The sequence below is a fragment of the Xyrauchen texanus genome, chromosome 5 (assembly GCF_025860055.1).
Source record: "Xyrauchen texanus isolate HMW12.3.18 chromosome 5, RBS_HiC_50CHRs, whole genome shotgun sequence".
NCBI classification, from domain to species: Eukaryota; Metazoa; Chordata; class Actinopteri; order Cypriniformes; family Catostomidae; genus Xyrauchen; species Xyrauchen texanus.
The window spans coordinates 39,249,101-39,271,865 of NC_068280.1; the positions used below are offsets into that span (position 1 = coordinate 39,249,101).

At 43.4% G+C, this 22,765-nt stretch overlaps 1 protein-coding gene across 1 annotated transcript in view; it reads left to right on the top strand.

The window, feature by feature from the left end:
* The window catches only part of LOC127644056 (zeta-sarcoglycan), a 530,452-nt gene extending 509,510 nt beyond the window's left edge, over positions 1-20,942 (top strand). Inside the window, exon 8 of the mRNA XM_052127069.1 lies at positions 20,745-20,942. Coding sequence (XP_051983029.1) covers positions 20,745-20,942 — 198 coding nt within the window. The remainder of the gene's footprint in view (positions 1-20,744) is intronic.
* Positions 20,943-22,765: the final 1,823 nt, after the last annotated feature.

Sequence of the window (22,765 nt, forward strand, 5' to 3'; positions counted from 1 at the left end):
TGTGCCTCATTTTATAAGTAGAATTCACATGAGATCTGTAAATTAAGCTGTTTTAACCATAAGTGAATGGGCACTTTTAGAGTATTTGAGTAGATTTGATTCCATTTGTAGACTAATTAAACAAACAAATTAATTGCATGACATGGTTTTAAAAAATGTCTCTACACGAACAATCGTACAGATGTAGGTACATTTGCACCAGTTTGCTAATAACTCTGCACACAGGTGTGCTCATGTTGACCAGGGGTGGAAAGAGTACTGGAAAATCATACTCAAGTAGAATTACTGTTACTTCCCAAAACATTTAGTGTGAGTAAAAGTAGCTGTTCTAAAAACGACTCAAGTAAGAGACAAATAGTAAAAGAGCTAATTTAAAAGTACTCATGAGTAGTGAGTATTGAGTACTGAGTTGTAAAACCTATGCCCCATTAAATTGAACACTGTATGCCAACTTTTACAATACATCACTTATCTATGATAAACACTACATTGATCTTATTTAAAAAAAATAAAAGGGAGACTTGATAACAGAAATTAAAACATTTAAAAGTTATTTTAAATACAATGATCACCATTTTAAATCTTAATGTATGAAACAATTACATTAAAATCATCTCGGGTTACTTAACTGTAACCCCTGTTCCCTGATAAAAGCGGAACGAGATGCAGCGCTGATTTAGCGCTTTGGGTACGTAATTTAGGAGTGACCAGCTGTGAATATGTGTGTAACACGTCAATTAAATTGAAAGGAATTTATAGCCCCTGCTGGTGACATCATCAGAATGAGCCAGTACCAGGGGCTATAAATAGATGTGCCACAGGTGCATTGTCAGGTATTTTTGTCTGAAGAGCAGTCCTGGGGCATCCTCAGTGCGGCAATGAAGCGCAGCATCTCGTTCTACTTTTTCAGGGAACAGGGGTTACAGTTATCAAAAGCTACACTTTCATGCTGCGCTGATTTAGTGCTTTGGGAACGAGAATGCCCACGCCGCCGCACTGCGGATGTCTGGATCCCTTACGGTTGTGTAGTTGTACTCATGAGAGCACAAGAGGTCTCAGACATGAGCTTATGATGTTGACTCAAGGACATAAGAGCCCGAAGTAGCATGAACATACAAACTATAAAATCGTATTAATGTGTGCGGAGAGGACCAGCCTGCCGCATTAAAAGCATGCTGTAGAGGAACACCTCTAGCCAAAGCTTTAGAGGAGTCGACCCCCCCCCCCCCCGTAGAGTGAGCCCTGATACCTACAGGCGAAGCTTGACCACGCACCTCGTAGGCCAGGGCAATAGCATCCCTCATCCAATGTGACATTTTTTGCTTGGTGGCAGCCGCCCTCTTGGTACGGTCTCCATGACTAACAAGTAGTTGCCCTGATTTACGCAACTGGCTAGTGCGGTGAACATAAGCCTGAAGGACACGGACTGGACACAGTCCATGAATTCTCTCCTGATCTGTTGATGTAAACGGCAGGGAACAGAAAGCTTCAAGAGTGACCAGATGTACGGCCGAGAAAGGAACCTTAGGCAAGTAGTCAGGATGAGGGGGCAATATTGCTTTAGCCATTCCTGGGGCAAAATCTAAGCAGGGTGGCAAGACAGATAGAGCCAACCATCTTGAGAGTCAGAAGTTTATCAGATGCTGACTCTAGAGGTTCAAAGGGGTCTCAACCTGACCCTCAAGGACTATTGCTAAGTCCCATGAAGGGATCCTGGTCCTAGCAGGAGGACTCAGTCGCATGGCTCCATGAACGAAGCAAGCAAGCAGATGATGTTTCCCCAATGGCATCCCATCAATCAAGGCGTGACAAGCCGGTAGAGCGGCCACATAAACCCTGAGAGTGGCGGGGCATGTACCTGCTGATAATTGTTACTGCAGAAAGTCCAGAACTGAAGCAATCTGGCAGTTCACTGGATCTGCATTATGTGCAGTGCACCATCTTCAAAGACACCCCATATATTGGTATAACTTCTTCCAGTAGAGGGAGCCCTAGCGCTCAGAATGGTCTAGATGACTTCAGATGAAAGCCTGGTGTCCCTCAGTTGGTACCCTTCAGAGGCCAAGCATGAAGGTTCCACAGCTCGGGCCGGGGATGAAGTATCTTCTCCTTTGCCTGAGACAGAAGGTCCCTCCTTTACGGAATCGCCAAAGGCGAGCCGTCGAGGAGAGACATTATCTCCGAGAACCACACCCTGTTTGGTCAAAGCGGCACTATCAGTAAGATGCTGGCGAACTCTGGCCAGGCTTCCCGGGAGCAGAGAAACCGGAGGAAATGCATACAGGCGCATTCTGGTCCATGCATGCACCATCGTTTCCAGACCCAGGGGGGGCTGGGTGACTCAGAGAGAAGTAGAGGGGACATTGCGCAGTCTGTTGGGAGGCAAAGAGGTCCACCTCTGCTCTGTAAAATCTCAACCAGATTTGTTCCACTACCTCGGGGTGGAGTTTCCACTCCCTCGTCAGTATTTTATGTCTGGACCGTAAATCTGCTCCTACATTCAGGCATCCAGGGATATAAGCTGCTCTGATTAACAGGAGCTTGCCCTGGGCCCAAAGGAGAATCTGCCGTGCCAGTTGATACTGACGAAAAGTGCAAACTTGGCCCAGCCTGACTTTGCTCAGGGTGTTCTGAATGGTTTCAATTCGAGCGGGAGACAATTGTGCCTGCATCATGATCGAATCCCATATGATCCCTAGATAGGTAGTTTCCTGAATGGGAGCGAGAATGCTTTACTTCCTGTTGAGTCTCAAACCCAGAGAAACCAGAAGAGCTAAGACGATATCCCTGTGCTGTAATGCCAGTTCTCGTGACTGTGCTAGTATCAGCCATTCTTCTATATAATTCAGAATGCGGATGCCCCGGAGTCACAAAGTAGCCAGTGCTGCATCCATGCACTTCGTGAATGTGCGGGGTGATAAGGCTAGGCCGAATGGAAGAACTCAATATTGGAAAGCTTCACACCCGAAAGCGAACCTCAGGAACTTAATGTGTTGTGGAAGAATTTCTATATGAAAGTATACATCCATGAGATTGATCTTGACCAACCAATTGTAATGTTGGATTTGTGACACGACCGTCTTGATGGTTAGCATCTTGAACTTGAATGCCTTGCTAAGCAATTCAAGCCTCAAAGTTCTAAAGTCGGATGCCAAAATCCATCCTTCTTGGGAACCTGTAGGGAACTTGTAGTAACCTGACTCTCACTCTGGAAGGGGGACATGTTCTATGGCCCCTTTGACCAAGAGATTTTGCAGTTCTTTCCAAAGTATACATGTTTGGTCCGGTTTCACGGTAGTGGGAACCACGGCGTTGAAACGTGGAGGACGGCAAACTAATTGAATTCTGTAGCCTTTTCCTACTGTTCTTAGGACCCACATAGAAACACCTGGCAATAGCTTCCACTCTGCCAGGTTCTCAGAGATGGGTATAAATTTGACACTTTCTGTTGAAGGGATGTCGAGTGTTCCATGTCCTGGCCTACGGCAGGAACACCCAACATTTCACTGGAAACCGCTAACTCCCGAAACACCAGAGGAGAGGTTTCGTGAGGGTATCAGGAAGGTACAGGTGAATGTCTCACGTGACCCATCCCAAGGGGTCTACCCCCACAAGGCTGGGCACAAGACCGTTAGGACTTTCTCTTCCTGGAGATAACGGTCCTGAGGTCTTGCTTTTGGGGGCTGATGAAGGTGATGAGCCGGTCCCCAGTCTCTATGAGGGGAGTGCGATTGAGCCTCACCCAAAGGACTCTTTGCCTCCTAGAACCTGGTGATGACCATGTTCATAGAGTCACCGAACAAGCCAGAAGGTGAAATCGGGGAATCAAGACAAATCAGTGTTTTTCCTTGTCTCTGAGGCCCGAAAGATTCAGCCAAAAGTGTCTCTCCATGGTGAACAAAGCAGCCATAAACCAGCCAATGGTGTGACCCGTCTGTTTGGTCGCAGATCAAAAAGAGACAGATCCATGGCTCGACGAAACTCTGAGAAACCCTCTTCGTCGACCGTACTGCCCGCACTCCGGTCCTTCATCGGGTCAGCCTGGTACGACTGCAACACTGCCATAGTGTGCAGGGTAGCACCAGCCTGACCTGCTGCCTGATAAGCATGCCTCACATCCGTAGAGGTGGCTTTGTGGGGAGAATAGGTCTCTTTAGAAACAATGCAGAGCGAGGCGAGAGATAACCCGCAAGTGTCTCTTCTACCTTCAGCATCAATTTACACACCTGATGTTGACTGATCTTGACTGACCTGAACAACTAAACGTATGTGAAGTAGTTCCAGGTCTTGACCACGTTACAGTTCCATATCACAGTTTTTTCAATGTGCCCTACAGGGTAACACAACAAAATAACCAATTAAAACAAAGACTTTAATATCCTAAATGTGTTTCAATTTCGATTGAAAAGCATCCTTGGGCTCCCTCTCTTTCTCTCTCTCTTTTGCGCTCATCTCACCCACACACACACACACACATTGAGACTCGAGTTGCAACCAACAAATAGAACCGCACCCCCTGTGACTTGATCAATACAACAGCTTCTATTATCCGAAATATCTTAATATGTGAAACCTTTTATGTTTCAATGTATTTCACCCTAATCAGCTTCACATAGCTATAGTAGAATGCACTGTGCTACCCTTCCCCCTCTCTTTTGCTCTCACACATACTCTCTCTGGAGCAAAGTTATTGCACCCCTGGGACTCACTGGGATTGTAAACAGTTGTTTAGCAATGCTGTTAAAGAATGGCGACACACGCTGCTCCTGAGACTTAAACTTACACTTTGGCAATTTGAAGCTATGTTATTCCTAACGAGAGCCACTTTAAACGCAGGTAATTCTACATGTTATCGCTCTCAATTTGTCAGTCTTTTTCTCGGACACACACAAACACATACACACACGTGTTGGTGCTGCTATCTTTATGAGGACTCTCCATAGACCTAATGATTTTTATACTTTAAGAACTATATATTCTATCTCCTATCCCTACCCCTAAATCTAACCCTCACAAAACAACTTTCTGCATTTTTACATTATCAAAAAAGCTATTTAAATTATGGGGACACTAGAAATGTCCTCATAAACCAGATTTATAGCATAATACCCTTATAATTACCAATTTCCTCATAAACCACCTAAACCTGCCCACACACTCTCACTCACACACACACACACACACACACACACACACACACACACACACACACAACCTTGTTATTCCAATGTTGAAAAGCAGTGCATCCTCTGTTGCTAGTTCAAAAGTGACGTTTTCGAACTAGCTCGAAAAGGCTTGAGCTGTATCAAAGCTAGTTACACTTGAATAAAACAGTTTCTATATTATCGGAAATCTCTGTTGGAAACACCCTCAAGCTCCCCCTCCCTGTCTCCTAAGCTCTCTCACACACACATGGAAACACATACATATACACATTACACACACACTTACTCGCAAGCAAAAAACAGAGCTGCTGCGCGTCATGACTGCATTACCACATGTGCATTGTTTTTCAATAATTCAACAGTCCATCGTTAATTATTCCTTACTTAATTCGTCTTTGATAACGGAGTTTGGCAAATGATTTATTTTCCTTCCAAAAATCTTGAATCCTTTTATGACAAATTTAAAGGTAAAGGTTGAAAGGATCTTTGTAGCCCCTTAGGATCATCTAAGAACCATCTTTAACATGAACCAATTTTGCTGTGTGGGATGCTTGAATTGGCCATATGATTCTTAGGAAATTAAAAAAGTTCTTGATGTTAAATTATAGATTATGGTTTGGGCTTCAGATCAAAACTAGGATAAAAAGTTATTTTTGGAACTTGAAAAAGGTTATCCTATGGCATCTGACAGTAAAATAGACTTTTGGTTGTACTGTAATTGGAACCTTTATTTTCAAGACCCAATACGTAAATGCTTATTCAAACACAAAGGGCACTAGAGCAGACAGTAACATAATTGTCTTCTCAGGTCAACTACTGTTATGTTGGAGCAACAGTTTAAAGGGATTCTAGTTGAGTAAGTAAATTAAAGTTAGTTAAATTGATGACACGTTAATAGCTAGCTACCTGAATAATAAAACGTGGTCTAATGACAAGTCAAGTTTGGAATGGCATACTAAAATACTACTCTTACCGTTTCTGCCAAACTATATATATATATATATATAAGACAGAAATAACTGACACTATCATTTATCACATATGCAAAAAAAAAATACAGAAATAAATATAAAACATGTTTTTTAATACAACAAAATTGTAATATGAAATTGTCCATATGTGGTCCATAAAGACCTTTTTAACACTCCGGGTTTTGGAACGTGGAAGTAAACGTTTGCAGTGTAAACTTCGACAGCAATGAATGGGAGTGAATGTGAGATCACAGCAAATATTAATTTTGCTCCAAGACCAAAAGAAAAAGTCTAGTCTTACTTTTGAATGACTTTCCAGAAGAGGAAAAAATAGAAAGCGGTGGATTAACACAGTGACATGCCAAATTTACTGTCACTCTCTCAGCAGCTGTAATAGAAAGCCCCTCGCAGCTATGGTAATTAGTTTTTTTAAACTAATTCCAGGGTAATATAACACAAAATATAATGTTATAAATTTACACTCAATATTTAAAACATTTATAATATAAAACAACATTTTCTACATTTACCCTGCTAAATAAGGGTGAAACGTGTCATCACTGTCTGTGAAAAAGGTCTATTACGCAGCCCTAATGGCTAGTACTGTATGCCATTCTGAATCACAGACATTTGAAGGTAACTCTACCATTACACCCTTGAGGACAGACGTACCACCTCACTAATGCAAGAACGCATGTTAGGCATGTGCAACAGGACCGCGCTCTTGTAATAATTTGGCCAAGCATTCACATCAGTGTATGTTTCTGGCCCAAGAGTGCAGCTGCATTATCCCACTTAGTATGTCCGAGAGCTCCATTCCCTTTTAGGAATTGTACTTTCATTCAGACAATAATATATACAATGAAGAGAGAAGATACATTATGAAAAGCAAAAAAAAAAAAACCTGCATTAGGACAGACATTGAAATGCTTCATAAAGCTTAAAGCTTTAAGAATGAATGAATGAATCATAATCAAGATCCATAACAATCCCTTCTTATTCCAACTTTTATTTTTATTATAATCACTTTTACATTTGTTAGGGCCCTGTTTGTTTCTGCACAATCAAATGGCTTCAGGCTAGTCTGGTGAGTGAGGACAGGCAGTTTTCTTCATTTCTGCACATCCTAGCTGGAATGTGGCATTATTTATTATACACAATATGTCTATGGAAATGTCAAAGCTGCATGGCATCACAGAATGTTTACTAACAATGTACCAATCAGCTGTAGGCTCAAAGTTAGAATTCAGCAAAAGTAAAATGTGTGAATTTATTTGTTTCTTTCTTTATTTTCAATGGAAATCTAATGGTATATGTATTATGGAATAGACCATAACATTACAGAATATATTTAATATATTTTTTTACTTCCACTGCTACTTTTTACTACTTTTGTGGTGTGGCACTAAGCCAATACCCTGTTTGTGACAATATCAACCTGGTCTCATAGAATGTATGTTACTATAAATACATTTTTGCGAAGTTACTTTTATGTGCTGCATTCCACATTTCACTACAGTTTACAACATCTATGCATTTTATTCACTTTCACACAAATAATGACTACAATGACTGATAATGACTTTATACTTGTTATACTTTATATTTTATTTAACACATCAGTTGAAAAAATATCAATTTTAACGCATGTATTACAAACCCAACTATATTTTTGCATATTCCAACATGATTAGCTTTTGCCGTAACTCACCTGATAGAGTGTTGGACTTTGGGCTTGAAAAACTCGAGCCCAGCCAAGCACATAAGCTGACAGGTGAGCCAAAAGTGTCATAGAAGCTACTAGGCCTGTCACGATTATTAATTAACCGTCTGATTGCGGTTATTTGAGATAACCACAGTTATTTTAGAGAACCGCAATTATAGTGCACTTAACATTTCAATCACATTTTACTCTTCAAATTAGGGAATTTTAATTAATATACACTCACCTTAAGGATTATTAGGAACACCTGTTCAATTTCTCATTAATGCAATTATCTAATCAACCAATCACATGGCAGTTGCTTCAAAGCATTTAGGGGTGTGGTCCTGGTCAAGACAATCTCCTGAACTCCGAACTGAATGTCAGAATGGGAAAGAAAGGTGATTTAAGCAATTTTGAGCGTGGCATGGTTGTTGGTGCCAGACGGGCCGGTCTGAGTATTTCACAATCTGCTCAGTTACTGGGATTTTCAAGCACAACCATTTCTAGGGTTTACAAAGAATGGTGTGAAAAGGGAAAACATCCAGTATGCGGCAGTCCTGTGGGCTGAAAATGCCTTGTTGATGCTAGAGGTCAGAGGAGAATGGGCCGACTGATTCAAGCTGATAGAAGAGCAACTTTGCCTGAAATAACCACTCATTACAACCGAGGTATGCAGCAAAGCATTTGTGAAGCCACAACACGCACAACCTTGAGGTGGATGGGCTACAACAGCAGAAGATCCCACCGGGTACCACTCATCTCCAATACAAATAGGAAAAAGAGGCTACAATTTGCAAGAGCTCACCAAAATTGGACAGTTGAAGACTGGAAAAATGTTGCCTGGTCTGATGAGTCTCGATTTCTGTTGAGACATTCAGATGGTAGAGTCAGAATTTGGCATAAACAGAATGAGAACATGGATCCATCATGCCTTGTTACCACTGTGCAGGCTGGTGGTGGTGGTGTAATGGTGTGGGGGATGTTTTCTTGGCACACTTTAGGCCCCTTAGTGCCAATTGGGCATCGTTTAAATGCCACGGCCTACCTGAGCATTGTTTCTGACCATGTCCATTCCTTTATGGCCACCATGTACCCTTCCTCTGATGGCTACTTCCAGCAGGATAATGCACCATGTCACAAAGCTCTAATCATTTCAAATTGGTTTCTTGAACATGACAATGAGTTCACTGTACTAAAATGGCCCCCACAGTCACCAGATCTCAACCCAATAGAGCATCTTTGGGATGTGGTGGAACGGGAGCTTCGTGCCCTGGATGTGCATCCCACAAATCTCCATCAACTGAAAGATGCTATCCTATCAATATGGGCCAACATTTCTAAAGAATGCTTTCAGCACCTTGTTGAATCAATGCCACGTAGAATTAAGGCAGTTCTGAAGGCGAAAGGGGGTCAAACACAGTATTAGTATGGTGTTCCTAATAATCCTTTAAGTGAGTGTATATATATATATGTCATGAACATATATGAACATATATATGTGTGTGTCTCATTTTCGAATGTTATAGCATTATGAGAGCACTCAAAATGAACTCCAAGTGTTTCAACTTAAGACACCTTAAGAGGTTTGACTAGTTGTATGATAAATAAATTGTCATAATCATAAAAATCCCAAAACAGATAATTAATTGTCATAATTGCCAATATGTAATTTTTTTCATAAGCCAAATTTCATAATTGTGACACCCTTGAAGTGACACAACATGATATGGTTGCTTCAGAAAATGTGTTGACCAGTCGCATTTGCGTTTTCCACACTATCGGTTAGGTTTAGGAATAGAATTAGGATCACTGTTTTGTTTACTTCTCATTTGCTTTTATGACACGGTTATCGGTTAGGTTTAGGCATAGGTAAAGGGTAAGGATGTCTGTTTTTTTCACCTCTCTTTTGCATTTTTTACTATTGGTTAGGTTTAGGTTAAAGTTTTAGATTAGGGAGGTACAGTTTTACATTTATTCATTTGGCAGATACTTTTATCCAAAGCGACTTACAGAGCCCTTATTACAGGGACAATCCCCCCGGAGCAACCTGGAGTTAAGTGCCTTGCTCAAGGACACAATTGTGGTGGCTGTGGGGATCGAACCAGCGACCTTCTGATTAACAGTTTAGTTCTTTAGACCACTACACCACCACCACTCCAAACTCATGAAACATAATTTCACTTGCTTTTGACTCCCCCCACTGGACATTTCACATTTCAAACAGCAGTGAAAAGCATAAAGAATCACGTAATTACAGGGACAATCCCCCCGGAGCAACCTGGAGTTAATTGCCTTGCTCAAGGACACAATGGTGGTGGCTGTGGGGATCGAACCAGCAACCTTCTGATTAACAGTTTAGTTCTTTAGACCACTACACCACCACCACTCCAAACTCATTAAAACATAATTTCACTTGCTTTTGACTCCCCCCACTGGACATTTCACATTTCAAACAGCAGTGAAAAGCATAATGAATTACGTAATTTCGTTTTACAAAAATGTTGCCATAGAAATGTTCTTGAGTTCTAGAATGATAGGAAAAACCTCTATGAGGGTCTTTTATCATTTGGTTCGATTCCAACCATCAGTTTGTATTAGTAAACGTTGAGGTAAATGAAACGTGAGCAGACTCCACAGAAGTGTGTGATTATCACTGTCATATAGATAAGAACAAAAGAGAGAGTGGAGATCGCAGCACATGTATTCTGTTTCTGTTTTATAGTTTGTGACTGGAGACTCTACCCATCTCCAGAGCTTAATGGAGTGTGCAATACACACAGATGACCTCATGAATTCTGTCACCTTTGTGTGTGTACGTACGTGTGAGTGTGTGCATTTCTATTTTCCGCCCTTCATTTACCTCTTCACATCAGTTGAATTTCTGAAAACCTTCCCACCTTTGGCTGTCTTCTCTTTCCCCGACCTGCTAGCTCTCATTTGCTGTATTCTCTCCTCCAGCTTTAGCATGGGAGTAATCATGCATGAAAAATTTTTTGGACCAGCTATAATTAGCTGTCCCTACACATAAACATGCAAACATACACGCATACACAAACTGCGATGACGGTTATAAAAACATGAATGGTTCGTAAACAACACAACTGTGTTTTTTATCCCATGGTTGACTGACAGTAATTCGTACAGACATTTTCATTTCAGGAGGGTGCTATCTTTATTCCTCTCATAAGATGTGAAACTGTCTGCGGGAGATGTCATTAGCCATACCACATTTTAGAAAATTCCAGAATTCTGTCTCTTGGCAGAATACGAGGGTGTGATTAAAATGGGATAGGATTTGAGGGTCCATTTTGGGCCAAGGTGGCACTCACAGGTATTAAGTAATACTGTCACTGAGTACATGTTGACAAACCCCATGCCAGGGGTTTGTTTTTGTTTTTTTTTCTACAAAATGCCATAAAATGTTTTTTCTACATTAGTGCCCTGACATTTGTTTTCCTTTATTAAGAAGTTTTATGATGTTAAAATCTATTAAATTAAATCAAATCTACTTTATGATTGCAATGTAATAATTGTATTAAATGTCTAATAATATATTTTTATAAAAACATGTTGTTGCCTATTATTCTAACATCAGTCCTTTTTTCATGAAGTACTTTATGAAATCCCTATGGTGCAAAATTGTGCCATTGGTTGAGCCAGTGTTGCTAGTTAAATCAAACAGAGCAAAGATCTGTTAGCACCTCAGAGCAACAGTGTTACATTCTTCAGAGATATCACCCTCCAAATTAATTCATATCTCTGCATGTTTCAAACTTGGATTGAAGAAAGTATTTTAATCTTGGAAAAAAACTGTACAGAGCCATTTTAAGGAGAACAGACACAGGAAAAACAACATGGACAGACCTTTGCTAAACTTAAAAACATTAGAACCTTAAAGGAATGGTTCACCGAAAAATCTAAATTCTCTCATCATTTACTAACCCTCAAGCCATCTCTTGATGTGTATGACTGTCTTTCTTCTGCTGAACACAAAGAAGATTTTAGAAGAATATCTCAGCTCCATGCAAGTGAATGGTGGCCAGAACTTTGAAGGTCCAAAAAGCATAGAAAGGCAGCAGTGGTTAAATCTATATCTTCAGAAGCGATATGATAGGTGTGGGTGAAAAACTGATACATTTTTAATTCCTTTTATTCTGTGAATTCTCTTCATTGCCCAGTAGGTAGTGATATGCACCAAAAAAAAATTGCCTAAACAAAAGAAGAAAGTGAAAGTGGAGATTTACAGTATACAATTACTTAAATATTGATCTGTTTCTCACCCACACCTATCATATCACTTCTGAAGAAATGGATTTAACCACTGCAGTCTAATGGATTACTTTTATGCTGCCTTTATATGCTTTTTAGATCTTCAAAGTTCTGGTCCCTGTTCACTTGCATTGTATGGACCTACAGAGCTTTGTTTGCTTTCTGCAGAAGAAAGAAAGTCATACACATCTGGGATGGCATGAGGGTGAGTAAAATCATGAAAGAATAATCATTTTAGGATGAACTATCCCTTTGGAGAAAACTGTGAATCCAAAAAAGGTAGTCATAACAGTGCAATATCTTGTGCGATATCTGTCAGGAGAGGACAGTTGGGAATGTTCATGTACTTCTAGGAATTCTAGGAATATATAGGAATTTATGGAACAGGAAGTCTATGTGAATGTTCATCAACACCTTGAGGGTAAAGACTGAAGTGAAAGCAAAACTTTCTGCCTTTGAGCTGTAGATTACTCAAGTGGACCTTAAGTAAGCTCAAGTGTAACTAGAAAACACATTTTCTTCACTCTGTATGCTGCGAAAATACTTTTAGTGTTACTAAAGCCTCAAGTAGAAGAAAGCATGACTGATTTGGCAAATAGTCCTTGGCCACTCTCACATACTCATTATTCATTTAGTTAGTATTATGTTAGCATTTGCATTTGCAAGAAGCATTTCTTCATATACATGCATCTCAAAATTTCTTGAGGTTTTTATTTTGTCCTTGCAGGCTTTTCTTTCACATTGCACTCAGTGACATGCCTTCATCTTCATACAAACTGTCCTAAAAACAATTTATTTGCAGAGGAACAAACAAACAGATGTTCTTCAATTGTATTTGGGTATATTTAATGTTGGTCACATTAAATCACATTTAACATTCACAGTTTCACTCACTTCACCGTAATACATACGTAATTCTTGCATTCCAAGGCCTTTCGGGTAGGGCAGTTCTGGTGAAGATGTGTAAAACTCACTCTGAGGTCCGTCTTTGCCTGTGTTTATTTCCGTCTTGTAAAGTTCCCTGCGATTTCAATGAAACAATGTGAATTTGATTTTCAAACTATCAACACGCATTGATAGACAACGCGAGAGACAGATAGGGAAAGCGGCGATGCGCCGTCCCGCTGACAGCAAAGAATCACAGGGGCTTGTTTGTGCAAATGTTTGTAGAGATATGCCCTGTCAACACCTCAGATACCATTACTTACAATAATTAGTTCTTCCTTGTTGGCATATCAGTCTTCTCTCTTTTTTATTTCTCTCTCTCTCTCCTCTTTGTTTTTGTCACTCACCCACAATGTGTGAGTTATGGTAAAAGATTATATGGCCTTTCCTAGCTGTCAGAGCCAACAGACTTTTTGTAAATAATAAATACTAGAATGAACAAGTTCACAGCGCTTCACTTTTTCCACATTTTGTTATGTTACAACCTTATTCCAAAATGGATTAAATTCAATATTTTACTAAAAATTCTACAAACAATACCCCATAATGACAACGTGAAATAAGTTTGTTTGAAATCTTTGCAAATTTATTAAAAATAAAAAACGAAAAAAAAAATCATGTATGACACCTTTTAGTGGGGGCGTTGGGGAGGGTTACGTGCAGCCGACCCAGCTGCTTCTAGCACACATCAGCCTGCTTGCACCTGGCTCGGCAGTCATGTAACACGGGTAGTGCATGCCATTTTGAAGTGGGACCCCTTGTGTTACTACAATCGCCACAATGTTGAGTGAGTGACAGAAGGGGAACGTCATGGTTACTGTTGTAACATCCGTTCCCCGATGGAAGGAACAAGACGTTGTGTTCCCCTTGCCACGTTACTATCCCTACCACTGTAATGCGCCATAACCGTATTCTCAGCTCCTCAGTGAAAACCAATATGACAATCGTCCGCCCGCTCCCCTTTATACCCGTATGTCCGGGGGCGGGGCATGAAAATTCTGTCTGCCAAATTGACATTGGCCTTTTCTCAAGTTCAGAGGTATGTGAGGCTCTCAGAAGAGATCCATTGTGTCACTACAATCAACACAACGTCTCGTTCCTTCCATCAGAGAACGGAGGTTACAACAGTAACCATGACGTTTTTGCTGATGTACTTTCTCCTCGTCTAAAGTTGGAAATCAAATGCTTGTCCTTCAAAGGTAACTAATATGCCAGGTTTTTGTCAAGGTCAAGGTAGTCTTGCATTCTAACCAGACTAATCAGACTCCTCAATCGGAATAAGTTTGCAGTTTATTCTGGCCAAGAACCGGTCACTAAGACAAGAAGAGACAGCCTGACCAACATGTAAAGGGATCAACCACAGTTAATTTTGTTTTTACGTGTCACTTAGGGGCAGGTTAATTTGCAAAGTTGGACCATGATCGACGATACAGAAGAAAAAATATATAAAATAGCGGAATTTGTGGTCAGAAAGGTCTGTCCAAAAGAAATAAGTACTGATTATTTCATAAACATAAGTCTAAAAAAAACTTCTGCTTATGGGTCTGGTTTACTTTACTAAGCGCCAACAAACAAAACACTTCAGGGGGATTTTATTAAGGATTATAATAAAATAATGATAATAAAAGGGTGTAACGTTGCTGTTTGTCTGCCCTACGTTCTCTGTTTCACTAATCACGTTTATGTCACATTTCCTTGTTGTCCGCTCCGTGTTTTACGTTTCACCCGTCACCGCTCCCATTCCATGTCACGTTTTCCCTGTTGTCCGCCCGTAGTCTCACTGTCCGAGCATGAAACTGCAATTCCCACAATTCCTGGCCTCTCTTACTGCCTGCACTCTTCATTGTTCTCACCTGTGTCTCGTTCAGTCTTCATTGTGTTTGTGTATTTAACCGTGTCTGTTTCTCCTTTCCCCTGTCGGTCTTTGTTGTAAGTAGATGCCCGTTTCCTATGCTCCCATCATTGTTTTCGCTGTAGTTATCCCCGTGTATGCCTTCCGTGTTATGTTAACCCTTTGTTTGCCTTTCGTGTTTTGTTTACCTTTTCCCATCGTGGATGTTCCTTTTGTTGCTGTTCTTTTGTGTTGCCTTTATTTTTAATAAAACTTGCTGCGTTTAGATCCTTGTCCCGAGTCTACCTTCACCGTCATTCGTGACAGAAAGACCGACTGCAAAAAATTTATCTAGCAGCGGTTTTCACCACACTGGCCCATGCAAATTTTCCCGTTCGCGAGTACTCACGGCTCTTCTCCGGGGTCGCCATCCACACCGGGTTCGACGATGCTTCCCTGAAGCTCATCTACCGGGGCGGGTTATCATCAGCCCAGTGGCGGGAAGCGCCGGAATTCGGAGAGCACACGTGGAGGGAGTACGTGAGTCTCACCCTCAGTAAACTCGCACCCGAGGAACCACTCCTCGTGTTTCCGGCTGTCGAGCCTGAGCCCCTGCCTTCCCGGATCGATGAGCCAGCGCAGCCAACTTCTTCCGCCCGGAGATGGAGGAGAAGGAAAGCCTCCGCTCTCCAGCTCACGCCTGCCACGGTCAGCGAACCAGCGCCCACGCCTGCCTCGGTCAGCGAGCCAGTGCCCGCGCCTGCCACGTTCAGCGAGCCAGCGAGCCGGCACCTACGCATATTACGGTGAGCGAGCCAATGCCTACGCACGTCACTGTGAGCGAGCCTGTCGCCCCTGAAGTCAGTGAGCCAGCGCCTGTAGCCTCGACCGTCCCTGAGCCAGCGCCTGTAGCCTCGACCGTCCCAGGGCCAGCGCCTGTAGCCTCGACCGTCCCAGGGCCAGCGGCGGTAGCCTCGACCGTCCCAGGGCCAGCGGCGGTAGCCTCGACCGTCCCAGGGCCAGCGGCGGTAGCCTCGACCGTCCCAGGGCCAGCGCCGGTAGCCTCGACCGTCCAAGAGCCAGCGCCAGCAGCCATGACCGTCCAAGAGCCAGCACCAGCGGCCATGACCGTCCCAGGGCCAACGCCAGTGGCTAGGACCGTCCAACAGCCAGCGCCCCTCGAGCCTTCTAGGGCTCTGCTTCCCGAGCCTTCTAGGGCTCTGCTTCCCGAGCCTTCCAGGGCTCCTCCTCTCGAGCTTTCCAGAGCTCTGCCTCTCGAGCCTTCCAGAGCTCCGCCTCTTGAGCTTCCCGAGCCTTCCAGGGCTCCGCCTCTCAAACCTCTCGGGCCATCCAGGGCTCCGCCCCTCATGTCACTCGGGCCTTCCAGGGCTCCACCCCTCAAGTCACTCGAGCCTTCCAGGGCTCCGCCTCTCGTGCCATCCAGGGCTCCGCCCCTAAAGTCACTCGGGCCTTCCAGGGCTCCGCCCCTCAATTCACTCGAGCCTTCCAGAGCTCCGCCCCTCGAGCCTTCCAGAGCTCCGCCTCTCGAGCCTTCCAGAGCTCCGCCTCTCGAGCCTTCCAGAGCTCCGCCTCTTGAGCTTCCCGGGCCATCCAGGGCTCCGCCCCTGAAGTCACTCTGGCCATCCAGGGCTCCGCCCCTCAAGTCACTCTGGCCTTCCAGGGCTCCGCCCCTCAAGTCACTCGGGCCTTCCAGGGCTCCACCTCTCGAGTCTCTCGAGCCTTCTAGAGCTCCGCCCCAGAGCCCTCTTCGGCTCTGCAACCAGAGACTCCAGAGCCTTCTACAGCTCCGCCTCACGGGCCCCTTACGGCTCTACTCCCAGAGCCTTCTGAGTCCCCTACGGCTCCGCCCCTACGGCGCCACCATCCTCGGCTCCGCCTCCAGGGCCTCCTACGGCTCCGCCTCCCGAGCCTCCTACGGCTCCGCCCCTAAGGGCCCCTACGGCGCCACCTTCCTCGGCTCCGCCTCCTGAACCTTCCTCGGCTCCACCTCCTGAGCCCCCCTCGGCTCCACTTCCAGAGCCTTCCAGGCCTCCGCCTTTAAAGCCTCCTACGGCGCCACCTCCATCAGTTCCGCCTCCAGAGCCTTCCAGGCCTCCGCCTCTAGAGCCTCCTACGGCGCCACCTCCCTCAGCTCCGCCTCCAGAGCCTTCCTCGGCTCCACCTCCTGAGCCTCCCACGGCTTTACCTCCAGAGCCTTCCAGGCCTCCGCCTCTAGAGCCTCCTACGGTGCCACCTCCATCGCCTCCGCCTCCAGAGCCTTCCAGGCCTCCGCCTTCAAAGCCTCCTACGGCGCCACCTCCCTCGGCTCTGCCTACTGAGCCTCCCACGGCTCTGCCTCCTGAGCCTCTCACTGCTCTGCCTCTTGAGACCCCAGAGCCTCCCTCGGCTCCGCCTCCTGAGGACCCAGAGCCTCCCTCAGCTTCATCTCCAGAGCCCCTTGCAGCTCCGCCCCCAGGGTCTCCTGCGGCCTTGCCTGCGCCTCCTTCGGCGCCACCACCCAAGTCTTCGACCGCTCCATCTCAGAAGCCCTCCTTGACTCCGCCAGCTCCCCTAGTGGCCACTCTTCCTCCCAGGCCTCTTGAACCAGCCCTAGCCCTATGGCCACCTCCTAGGTCACCTAAACCTGTCCCTGTCCTGAGGCCGCCTCCTAGGCCTCCTGGACCTGTCCCTGTCCGATGGCCACCTCCCAGGGCCCCTAGACCTGTCCCTGTCTTGTGGCCGCCTCCCAGGCCTCCTCGAAATGTCCCGGTCCTGTGGCCACCTCCCAGGTCCCCCGAACCGGCCCCTGTTCTGCGGTCATCCCCCAGGCCTCCTGGACCTGTCCCTGTCCGATGGCAACCTCCCAGGCCCCCTAGATCTGTCCCTGTCTTGTGGCCGCCTCCCAGGCCTCCTCGAACTGTCCCGGTCCTGTGGCCACCTCCCGGGTCCCCTGAACCGGCCCTTGCCCAGTGGCCAGCTCCCAGGCCCTCGAAACCTGTCCCTACCCGAGGGACGTTCCCCAGGCCACCCGACCTGGTTCTCTGCACACACCCCCAGAGGCTGCTTACCTGCCCTCTCGGCCTCCCTGGTCTGCCCGTCTGCCCTTTGTGCCCCCGTGGACTGCCTATTTGCCCCTTTTTCCCCCATGGACTGCCTAATTGTTCCTTGTACCTCCTTAGTCTGTCTTTGTGTCCCTTGTGCCCCCTTTGGTCTGTTTGTCCCCCCCCCCCCAAGCCCCTCTCGCCCTGTACATTTGTATATTCCTGTTGTTTTTTCCTTTCTGTCTCTTAGGACCGTCTGGAATCCGGTCCTTTTGAGGGGGGATTATGTAACGTTCCTGTTTGTCTGCCCTACGTTCTCTGTTTCACTAATCACGTTTATGTCACGTTTCCTTGTTGTCCGCTCCGTGTTTTACGTTTCACCCGTCACCGCGCCATTCCATGTCACGTTTCCCTTGTTGTCCGCCCGTAGTCTCACTGTCCGAGCGTGAAACTGCAATTCCCACAATTCCTGGCCTCTCTTACTGCCTGCACTCTTCATTGTTCTCACCTGTGTCTCGTTTAGTCTTCATTGTGTTTGTGTATTTAACCGTGTCTGTTTCTCCTTTCCCCTGTCGGTCTTTGTTGTAAGTAGATGCCCGTTTCCTATGCTCCCATCATTGTTTTCGCTGTAGTTATCCCCGTGTATGCCTTCCGTGTTATGTTAACCCTTTGTTTGCCTTTCGTGTTTTGTTTACCTTTTCCCATCGTGGATGTTTCTTTTGTTGGTGTTCTTTTGTGTTGCCTTTATTTTTAATAAAACTTGCTGCGTTTAGATCCTCGTCCCGAGTCTACCTTCACCGTCATTCGTGACAAAGGGGCATTTATTTCCATGTGCTGTCTGTACTGGTTTAGCATCCAATTCACTAATGGAAATATGCAGAGTAGGTAACAGTGCAAACGCACCCAAAACATTTGTGCTGAACAATTTGCACACAGTTCGCATCTTGCAGGCTGGTTCTGAGTGCTATATAAGATGCGCGGATTGACGGTCTCAGACATGGAGGCAACTAAGATTCGTCTTCCACCACACGGGTACAGGCATGTCACTATGTTACCACGAGGACTTAGAGCGCATTTGGAATTGGACATTCCAAATTGGGAAAATAATTATAAACAAAAATGCAGAAAGTTCACTTCACTACACCATGCATCTTGATATAATAGGTTATAACATTCTCCATCATTTGATAAGTACTTGATTAATTACTACTGCCATGATCAATAACAAAATTATACAAACATCTCTTTTAAATCAAATTCCATTTACCACCTGCTTTTCCAGAGCGGTAATAGTGCGATATTAATTGTGCCATAGAGACAGCATGGAATTTTGTGAACGAAGTGCCATCTATAGCTTCATTTTCATAGAAAGAAGACATGTTTGTGTAAAAGGAATTACAATGACTTAATTTACAGTAAATTCTCAAGACACACTGCTATTTCAGTGCTGATTGCATCTACTTAAAAGGATAGTTCACCCAAAAATTAACTAATTTGCTAACACTTATGCCATCCCAGATGTTTATGACTTTCTTTCTTTCTTTCTTTCTTTTTGAAAAATAGCTCAGCTCTGTAGGTCCTCACAATGCAAGAAATTGGGTACCAAAATTTTGAAGGTCCAAAAATCACATAAAGGCAGGGTAAAAGTAATCCATAAGACTCCAGTTGTTAAATCTTCAGAAGCGATATGATAGGTGTGGGTGAGAAACAAATCTTTGGCTGCATCCAAAACTAAAGGTAGCTCCCTTGTTCCCTTGCTGACCAGTGAATGGCTTTACAGACAGCGTTTGCATATGAAGGTACCGCTGGAAACTGGTTTCAGATAGGCTTACTAGGCAGCTCCACGTCACATCATTGCTAGGATACCAGCATTCATTCAGTCCAACCGAACCACAATTGTCTAACAATCTAGAACAAAATCAAGTAAGTTATGCCTATAACTAAGCATAAATTAAATAATTACAATACTGCTTTTTCGGTAGAAATGGAATCAAAAAGTGGGTAAAAATGCATACATTTATAGACAAACTGACTATCAATTACCTCTTTGGCCACCATTTTCTTTCTTCAGCTCAACCGTTGTGGATCCACACGCACAGGATTATGGAATTTCTACCTCCGTATTCAGTCTACGTAGGAAGCATTTGCTTAGTTTCAGATGCAGCCAATATTTAAGGCTTTTTGTTTATTATAAATTATCCTGCTTGCCCAGTAGATGGCAATATGCAGATTCATTCAGATGCATGTAAAAATGTACATAAATTGTGATCTGTTTCTCAGCCACACTTATCATATCACTTCTGAATCGTATTGATTACTTGTATACTAATATATATATATATGCTTTTTGGACCTTCAAAATTTTGGTACCAAATTCACTTGCATTGTGAGGACATACAGAGCTAACATATTATTCTAAAAATATTTTGTGTTCAGAAGAAGAAAATAAACAATGATGAGAGAATTACAATGTTCACACCTAAGTATCCACCTGGGAAACTTTGACAAATCCACTGATTAGTGGCAGCTCATTGTAGCAGCTAGTGCCTTCTGCACCCTGACTTCCAGACATTGCATAAAGCTAGCCAATCAGATTAGAACTTGCTGAATCAGGAAAGTGCTTGCCATTTAGTGTGTAGTATTCACCCGATAATTTCGTTTAGCAGACTGTGTACAGAAAGTTGCAACAACACTGTGTCATTCGTAATTGTTCTTTATAATTTTTTATTTATTAAACAAAATTACAATTATTATATTGATTTATCTGACACCACTTATTTTGTCTGTCTATCGTTTACTTCTCTCTTCTTTCCTCAGATCTTTCTAAACGCAAACTCAATCCGTCTCGGAAATCTTCCACGTGGGAGTGTGGACCCTTTGCTTGGTCCAGGGACCACGTACCCCAAACAGACTGTGTATGAGGTGTGTGTGTGTCCCAGCGGGAGGCTCTATCTGTCCCCTGCAGAGAGCTCTTCTACCTGCCAGACCACCAACAGTGTTTGTCTCTGGAGCTGAGAAAGGTGGGTGGGCCATGGACCACCCAGCACCAGAAAGGCCTTCCTTCACTTTTCCTTTCTTGTTCCTTTTCTTAATCTTTCTACTTCCTCTCTCCACCGAACACTGTTTCTTTTATTTATTTATTTCTATCCATCCATCCATCCTTCCTTTTTCCACATTGATCTCTTTCCATTTTTGCTCTTCCAATTTCTCTTCATCTTTCCCTTCGTCTTCTTCTTCTTTCTCCTTTCTCTCAAACAGAAATCAGGAATCATTAGACGTTTCTTGGCTCAGTTGAAGCCACACCTTCCCAATCTGTAAATGGAGCAGAAACTCTTGTCTTTTCTTGTTCTGTTGCTCTAATTTTTTTTGAACGTCTGACTCAGCGGAGGATTGTAAATGTGTGCTGGGATGCTGGACTGCACTTGTGAATGAGCACACACACAGCGAACCACAAATGAGTGTGTTTTCTGAAGAAGTTACAAAGGTGCCTTTGCTAATGTTAGTAAAGCACATCACCTGCTACTGTCCCGCCATGTGCAGTAAGACAAACCTCTGCTACGAAAATGAACCGAAAGAAACATATTTTTTTGTTTTTTGGGCAAAGACATACTATGATAAACAGAGATGGAGAGAGAGATTAAAAAAAAAACTTATTTCCCCTTGGATGTTTCTTTTTTGGAAAAAAGCACAAGATTATGCCATGTATATAAAAAACATTAACAAATAATAATAAAAAGAGAACATTTATTTTAAGAATTTTGTATTCAAGAATGCTTGATAATATTTCTTTTTTATTGTTTAGGTCTCATGGACATGTTTACATGTGCTATGGTGAGTTTGCTAATGTTTAGAATAATTATTTTATTTTAATACACATTCTTGTTATCAACCTAACTAAAACATTGAATTGTGATTAGGTCAAGACTAAATTGATCCTGCCAGTCAAAAAAATAGGTGCCGTAATCTTTTCCAAACTATCTATTTATTTATTTATTTATCTATTTTTTTATTTTGTTTGTGTTACCTTATAGTGTCTTAATTACTTCCTTCACATGATGTATTGCAAAAATACAGCAAGTTTGATAATAATATTCATTGTTACCTTATTTGCAATTTTATTTTGAGTGTTTAGGGCTATTGACAACTGAACTTGTGTACATTACAATATAGTTTAGAAGTGAATGAAAAGACAACTGTCAATACAGAAAACGCATTACCATGTTCTGTAGGGGAAAACTATTCAGTTATACAGAGCATAGTTGTGGCCAAAATGATTGGCAACCTTGGAAAATATGAGCTAAGAAGGCTGTGAAAAATGTATCTTTATTGTTTGGGGGGGCTTATAATTAAATAAATATTTTTCTCCAAAACACATTTTCCACAATTATTGGCACCCCTAGAAATCATATGAGTAAAGTGTATCTGAAGTATATTCCCATTCATATTTTAAATTTTTTAGTTCACCTGGGTGAGAACATGAACATGAAACATGAAATTGATCAGCCATTTCCTGATCCCCGTCTGTCGCTCACTTTGACGTTGTGTCGAAGAAGCGACGGTAGGGGTCTCTCTTGAGCATCGAATATACCTCTGATCTATGAAAAAAGGCCAATGAGAAGTTGGCAGACAGAATTTGCACTGGTATAAAGGCAGGGAAATTCAAAAATTTTCTTCGGAGCCGATGGTCGTGTCTGCAGCAAGCTGCGAGTCACACACCTGTTCCTCTACCTCTGAGCAATCTGCTGTTGGATCTGCGGCACACTTTAGCGGCTTTCTCCTACTCTGCACGGCCCACATTCGGACCAGCACGCCCAAGCTGAGGCTGACGCCAAGATGTC